The sequence below is a fragment of the Cebus imitator genome, unplaced genomic scaffold (assembly GCF_001604975.1).
Source record: "Cebus imitator isolate Cc_AM_T3 unplaced genomic scaffold, Cebus_imitator-1.0 Scaffold252, whole genome shotgun sequence".
Lineage (NCBI taxonomy): Eukaryota > Metazoa > Chordata > Mammalia > Primates > Cebidae > Cebus > Cebus imitator.
This window is the reverse complement of record NW_016107567.1, coordinates 1,316,045-1,324,103: the sequence shown is the minus strand read 5'-3', so window position 1 is coordinate 1,324,103 and position 8,059 is coordinate 1,316,045. Positions and strand designations below refer to the sequence as shown.

Here is an 8,059-nt window from a genome sequence, read left to right as displayed (position 1 = left end):
GCCAGATAGTAAATATTTTAGGCCATTTTTATGTTTCTGTCAACTATTCAACTATGCTATTATAGTGGAAGGCAAGTTTAATCAATACATAAGCAAATGGGTCTGACTGCATTCCAGTAGGATTTTATTTACAAAAACAGACTAGTAGGCTGGATTTGGCCCTCTGGCCATAGTTTGCTGACCCCTGGTCTAGGTTAATGGCCATTCCAACCAGAAGCCTCTTAACTGAGCTTCCTCTTTCACATCTGGCCAGTTCACCCTGCTGACTTCATCCTTCCAGATCCGCCCTGTTTCTACAGCCCGGCACGCACTTTCCTCTCTCAGAACTGCATCTTTTCACCTGTTAATTGTGGTAGCTGTTAATCCAGTCTGCCTGCTTTCTGTCTTGTAGTCCTCTAGTCCATGCTCCATGCTGTTTTCAAAGCAGTCTTAGGCAAGCAGAACTTAATCCTGTGACTGTTTGTTGAAAATACTCAATGTTTTGCAAATATCTACATGGCAGCGCTTCTCTCATTTTAGTACATAGGGGCTACTTGAAGTATTCATTAAAGTAAATATTTCTGGCCCCCATCCTGGGGGTTCTGATTATATAGTTCAGATTTGGGAGCTAGGAATTTGCATTTTTAATAAAGATCCAAAATGAGTCTGTGGCATATGGTCTTCAGATACTTGAGAAACTCTAGCCCATGTTAAAGAGCAAACACCTATATAATTATAGTTTACCCACCAATGTATGAATATACAAAAATGCAAAAGGCATAGCTCCTGGCCCCTGGAAACTGACAATCTAATAGAGAAGATAGACACATAAACAATTAAAGGCAGTTAATATATTTTAGGTACTCAAATATAGATATGTACATGGTAAGAATCCTGGAGTTTAGGAGAACTCATCTGAGAAGGTGAGTTCTTCCTGACCTGCCTGCATCTCCAACCTCTCCTCCTACAACCCCTCTCCAGCATGTTATGGGTCAACCCTTCACCTGAACTGGCCCTGCTTTTTTACCCCTTTCACATTTCTCACATGATAGAAATTTTTCCAATAACGCCATTAACCTCCCTTGTTAGATTAGCAAACTTCTTTTAAGACTCAACTCAAGTACCATCTTCTCAGATGAGTTCTTTTAAAGTCTGGAACTCTCACCATGTATATATCTATATTTGGGTACCTAAAATATATTAACTGCCTTTATTTGTTTATGTGTCTATCTTCTCTATTAGATTGTGAGTTTCCAGAGGGCAGGAGCTATGGCTTTTGCATTTTTGTATACTTACACATTGGTGGGTAAACTAAAATTATGTAGTACATATACTAACATGTATTGATTAGGTGTAAGAAGTAGTAGATATATTAGTATTTGTATTTTATAGATAATTAAACTGAGGCTCTGAGATATTAACTGATTTGTTTGAGGTCAACTAAATTGCAGAGATAATCAAGGATATCACAATTTTTGGAGTTTGGGTGTTTTTCTGATCATACATACTTCCTTTCTAACATGACAGGGTTATTACCTCTGCTCAAGTGAGTCTTGAATCCTGGAAATGTTCAACAGGACTTCCCAATTTGATTATACTTATTCAGTCTTTTGAGTTTTAAATGTGTGTCATTTCCAAGGCTGACTAATAATGTTTGAAAGGCAGTCAGTCACACCAGAGTCACTGCTTCCTAGAAGAGCTTGACCTCCACTATTTTTGGATTTCTGGACCTCTGCGTCTTAAGGCTGCACATCTCTTGGTTTTCTTCAAAGTATCTAAATTATATTTATTCTCCCTAGTTTTACTATGATGTATTATGATAGCATTATTACTATTATTATTACTTAATAACTGTTCAAGAAAACGAAGGCTATCTTTGGCAATTGCTTAATGAGAGTATTTCTTATGTTATCCTTTTCTGTCCTTCTCACATGAACCCTGGGATTCAGAACACTTGTTTCTTGAAGTGCCAGCTAAAATTAGGCAGCTGTAATCCAACAAAGGTCAGGGATAAATGATAGCATCCTTTGGAATACTAGGCTGGGTTTGACCTAACTATCTGGGAAAAAAGTAGTTGCTAATTCTGGATTATTTTTGTTGGGTGAAGAAGGAGATTACATGCCAAGAGACACAGGCAGGTGAACTGCTGCAGCAATCAACATTTAGTGCTCATTTCCTTTTGGCTCAATTAAAGCATATCATTGCTGTCTCTTACCAAGTAGGGACCTTGCATTTTATGAATTTCATCCCATCTTGCACGTAGAAACACTCAAGAGAAGCTTGTGAAATGCAATGAGCAATCCCTAAACCTCATTCCAACCTTTCGCCTTTGCTAAAATGATGATGAAACAGTGAAGTGCTCCAAAGGCAGGTAACCAAAGAAAAGAAGACCCAAGAGGCCATTGGAAACCATCACCCAGAAAATCAACCCTGAGAAGTTGAATGTCTGTCTGTATATCTTTCTTCATGACAATGAAACACACAGACCAGCCCAGAGACTAGAAATGTGGCATTTTAATTGAATAACTTCATACTTTCTTGATAATTTTATTTAACATAAATAATGTCCACTTGTCACATTTGTATTTCCTTTAAACAGTCAGTATTTAATGAATTAGAGCCTGTACAGTGAAAAATTAGCTGGTCGTTAAAAAAATTAAATTTTTATTAGTTTTGTTTACATTATAAAAGATCAGTAACAATAGCCACTTTAAGTGACCAAAAAATCCCCGCAGATATATAATTAACTTACATTGTTATATTACAGTTTTATAGTTAGCTACAGCATACTCATGTTTTGCTATAACTGTATTCCTTTGGCCAAATGTAAGCTATCAATACTAAAAGGTGTTTGAAAATACATCCACATTAGCAGTAGATAATAAGGGAGAAAATAGGTTAAAATCTTTTATAAATCTTTTGAGCTGTAACATCCATGTTAACAATATTTTTGTCTGTTGTTAAGGTCTTTAATACTAGGAAATGTGTTTTAAAGTTAAACTGTAGCACCTTTTTCTATCTTGGTTTTGATTATGTAAATAAATTATAGTTGTTTCTTATCAGTATGTGAAAATTTTGAATCAAACATTTTTTTAAAAAGCCACTGAAGGCAATTTTACTATAAATAGTGCATGTATACTTTTTGTGTCCAGTTTCAAAATTTGGCAAGATGATTACAGAACATGATACTGACATGGAGAAAGAAAGGGTATCAGGATGTAAAACTTCAGTATATGGTGATAAAAATAATCTAAAATTTAAATAGAAATAAAAATATATTAATAAACTGTGAAAATGTTAGTGATCCAAAGTTAATTTAAAATTGAGAGTCTAAAATGTCTTCTATGATAACAGGCCTCTGAAAAAGTGATTGGGATGAAATTAATAAACATGTTGGTGGGTGATTTATAAATAGAATCCATATGGCATGTGAATTAATTATTATTGCTCTTTCTTTTTGGCTACATTGTTCGGTTTTAGTTACTGTATCATCACATTTGATATTGGCAGAAAACACTACTAGCTTATTTCCAGCATGTGGCCCAGTTTACTAAAAGAAAAAAAAAAGCAAAAATTTGGGCATATTTTAAGACCGAGTTAAAGCTCTTGGGCCCAATTTAATTCTAAAGTCACTCTGAGAACATTGCACTGTGTTTTGCTGGAACAAAATCAGGACCTTTCGCATTGATGTGACGAGGCAATGACGAACTTTAGGCTAAGAATGGGAATCTGTCCCTATGGGTTTCCTCCCACCCCACCTCATTTCCTCTCTCATCCGTTTTCTGTTGTACCTACTTTCACACACATCTCATCTCAAGCTATCCTAAGGCACTTTGCTTAGAAGATCTAAACATTATGCAGGAATGTACAAAGTTAAGAGGTTCTTACAGTTTCAAAAAGCAGTTTTGCCTCTAAATAAAAGAAAAGCACCATGTCAAGCACACTTTTCTATTGGTTATTTACAAAAATAATACAAAAATTAGTAATAATCTTTACAGGTAGCTGTTAAATGTACTCATCTGTGTGATTTTGAAAAATAGTATTTTAACTATAGCATTATACATATGCTAGAGACCATTTTAACTACAGCATGGGTGACAGGGGGTGCTACTTGCCCCTTTGTCATGTGGACACTGCACCAGGCAGTTCAGTCTGTCTTATGAGGTCACTGGCATCTCTCCATCGTAAAGCTATGAACACAGGGCCTGCCCTCGCTTAATCATCTACATGCAGCATATATAGCTAAGTATTTACAGATGACAAAACCAAACAGAGTTTAAGCTACAACAGTGAAAGAAGAAGATTTTAATAATCCTAAAAAAATTGTAAATAGTATTTTCTTTGCAGGGTATGTGAATGGCAGATTCAAAGAAGTCTTTTGGGATAGGCTTTCAACCATTTTGTTTCTCTTTGTGACGTTTGATCTTATCTGAATATAAAGGATGTACAATTTTCTTTTAAAAAGTATTTTATTTTACATGCAGGTGGCACATGTGCCAGTTTGTTACATGTTGCTTGTTTGTAACATGTTGGTTACATTTGCAGAATGCTGGGGTTTGGGCTTCTAGTGAAAGGAGTGTAATGATTTTCAAAAAACAGCCTTACTCTTTCTGTTACTCCCCCCTGATCATTTAAATGTGTCTAGTGTCTAAAAAATACTCCAACTAAACTGCTCTCTCCTTTGCATCTAATTACAGTGTGATCAATAGTTTGATTAAAAAGTTGTTTTAAAGGATTTTAAAATTTTGAATGAGTAATTTAAACTTCATTTAAAAGTTCTGTTTTACAGTGACTTATTCTTCCTTTGTATCAGATTCACATTGATTTAAAAATACGTCTTTTGACTAGAAATTCTGAGTGACCTCGTTTTTAAACCTAAGTGTTGTATGAATATCCTGGAAGTTATTAAGAGCTGTGTTGAAGTGCTAACTGTAAAAAGTTAAGTGCTTTCATAATGAGGCTTCTTAATTCCCACTGATTTTCTTTTCATGCTGTAAACAGCTCATAAAATATCATATGTAGCTTTGAGTGTTAAAATAATTACATTTAACATTTTATTAGTATGCTGTGCAAATATATAGTTTTGTTGTTTTGTTTTGGCAAATATTTTATTTTGTTTTAATGACTTATGTTCAAGATAAAGAAAATGAAATTCAATGAATAGTTCTTCTTTCAAGATGAGCTGTATTTAATACTGGAACGGAAGTTGTCATATCCATGATCATTAGCTTTGAACTTTAAGCATGACTGCTTTTCCTCCAAGGACTGTTTTTCTTCAAATGATTGGCACCAGCAGCATAAGCATGACTGTACAAAACAAAGTAACTCATTATATGTTAACATCAGTCACCTTTCCCAACTCTTCCTCCTCGCCAGGGTTCTGACTTTCTTTGCCTCCTTAGGAGTTCTTGGGCCCTTTCTTTTCATGCTCTTCTATTTTCCCTCTTAAAAGAATATATTCACAGAAGTAGCATATGATAATTGTTGTTAACCAAAAAATGCAGAGAAGAAAAAAACTATATTGTTAAAAATTCTCATCAAGAGAAGGCACTTTTTTTTTTTTTTTTTTTTTAGACAGAGTTTTGCTCTTTGCCCAGGCTGGGGTGCAATGACATGATCTTGGCTCACTGCAACCTCTGCCTCCGGGGATCAAGCGATTCTCCTGCCTCAGCAGCCTCCTGAGTAGCTGAGATTACAGTCATGCACCACCATGCCCAGCTAATTTTGTATTTTTAGTAGAGACGGGGTTTCTTCATGTTGGTCAGGCTGGTCTTGAACTCCTCACCTCAGGTGATCTACCCACCTCGGCCTCCCAAAGTGCTGGGATTACAGGCATGAGCCACTGCACCCGGTGAGCAGGCCACTTTTAATTGTTATTTACTCTTAGTTATTTGATAAATATTGTTAATATTTGATAAATACATAATTCAATACTTTTCCTCATGAAAACAGAAATATTTGCATATACATGAAATATATAAATTATATACATGTATATGTGCATGTACTTGAGTATAATTATTTTAGTGAGACTGTACTATATGTATACTCCATAACCTTATACATACTTTCACACACATCTCATTTCAAGTTACTCTAAGCCACTTTGTTGATGAGATTTAACCTGCTTTTTCTCACTCGACAGTGACATAAATATCTTTCCATGTTAATGAATTTAACATTGCTTTGGTATTTTTTCAGCCATGTTATTCTCATGTGTCTTTTCAATATTGTCAAACAATAAGGTTACATAGTATAAAAGCATCTCAGTTTTCTTCATCCAATTTTTGTCTTGAAATTTTTTTAAATCTAAAATGTTGTTCATTCTGTTTGTCTTCTGTTCATTCTGTATGTAAACTATTTTATGTTTTATAAAATGAGGGTGTTGATCCTGATGAAAGTTATCTTCCAGCTCTAAAATTTGAGTTACGAGTAGGCAAAGAATGTTATAGGCTGCCTTAGTGTTTACAAGGAAGCTACATTCTTAGCTTTCCAGTAGTGTAATACCAGGGACAAATGGATTATTTTCATATCAGGGGAGGGGATAGTTTATTTCCTGTTAGATTGTGGAAGGAGTGAATGAATAGAAGGAGGATAAAATGCAAGCAGCTGAAGAAGGAATAATTATACACATTTCATATTGAATAGCACATTACTGTTATACAAAAAGGTAGAAAGAGGTAAAACCTAAACTAATTTTTTTGTTTACCTTGCTATTCTCATAGTCCATGTGAAAAAGAAACTAATTTAGTTACAATACAAATTGTGGCTGTGTAGTCCAAAATCTACCCAAAACAGGAAACAGTGTATTTAATTCATGTTTAGCCCTTACTTAATTATGTGATGTCTATCAGACATCAATGCATATAATTTTTATTACTTTTTGGAACAATTCCATGAGTATAACTGATTGGCTGAGGCAGTAGGAAGTGGCTGACTAGGATTTATAGGCAAAAATCAATTATAGTGATTTATAAGGAAAAGTCGTATTTAAAAAAATCATCCATGATGTAAATAAAGGGAAACTATAAAATGATTTACTAGATCTCTCTGGACAGATATATTAATAGTTTTGAAAGCTTATATTTGATTCCATATTACAAAGAGGCTTTTTATTTTGGAATCCTCTCTTACCTTAAAGCAGTTTTTGAATCTTTTGCTCACCAAATACAGAGCAATTGGGTTAATGCAGGAATTCAGTGAGGCCATGTTGATGCCAATATAGTCCAATACCAACAGAAAGCTGCAACAAAATAACCCAAAATGTGTCTGTGAAAAATATGCTATTCTGAACATGTATTCAATGTAGACTTCTGTGCTTTTGTAAGGGAAAAAAAAATACCAATATACAATGGTTCTAAATTTATCATTCGTCTTTGCTAATAATGATCTCTACCTGTCTCTGTCTCTGTCTCCCTCTGTCTCTGGTATCTACTGACTTCCCTCCATTTCCCCCTCTCAGGCCCAGTTCTTCTCTTTTAAAATAAAATCTCATGTGGAAGTATTGAGGCTGGCTGAAAAGAAATAATTTACAAACCACAGTGGAGAATTGGATCTGACGTTTTCCACCTTGCCACTCACTCATCATCTTGACAACTCTGGCTTTCTGTCTCCCGTGTTCTTCATAATTCCCCTTCCCCACCCCTCTCAACAGCACCTCAGATAAAAACTGGGAGTCTCAGGGCTTCCTAAGGATTAGAAAAATAGTAGTCTCTCTGCCTATAAAATGGATTAATGGAAACACTTCTGAGTGGCATTTGTTTACAAAACCATTTCTATTTTGCCTTTCTTACCTCAAAAGTTCACATCTATTGGGATCATTCTGATCATAAAGAGTGAGCTTCAGAATCCTGCTGAGATGGAGGGGAAGCCAACAGAGGGCAAAGACAAGGACCAGGCAAAAGACGGTTTTGGCCACTTCCCGTCTCTGAAATAAATCCATAGTCAGACTCTTTAAAGATGGCTCATTATATTCATAGCATTCTGTTTTCTAAAACAATAGTTAATATTGCCTTCAAAAAGTTGGCTGGGTGCAGTGGCTCACACCTATAATCCCAGCACTTTGGGAGGCTGAGGCGGG

At 35.3% G+C, this 8,059-nt stretch overlaps 1 protein-coding gene across 1 annotated transcript in view; it reads right to left on the bottom strand.

The window, feature by feature from the left end:
* Positions 1-2,475: 2,475 nt before the first annotated feature.
* Positions 2,476-8,059, bottom strand: part of EDNRB (endothelin receptor type B) — a 24,126-nt gene continuing 18,542 nt past the window's right edge. The window contains 3 exon segments of the mRNA XM_017498805.2: positions 2,476-5,286; positions 7,114-7,222; positions 7,773-7,906. Coding sequence (XP_017354294.2) covers positions 5,152-5,286; positions 7,114-7,222; positions 7,773-7,906 — 378 coding nt within the window. The 3' untranslated portion in view covers positions 2,476-5,151.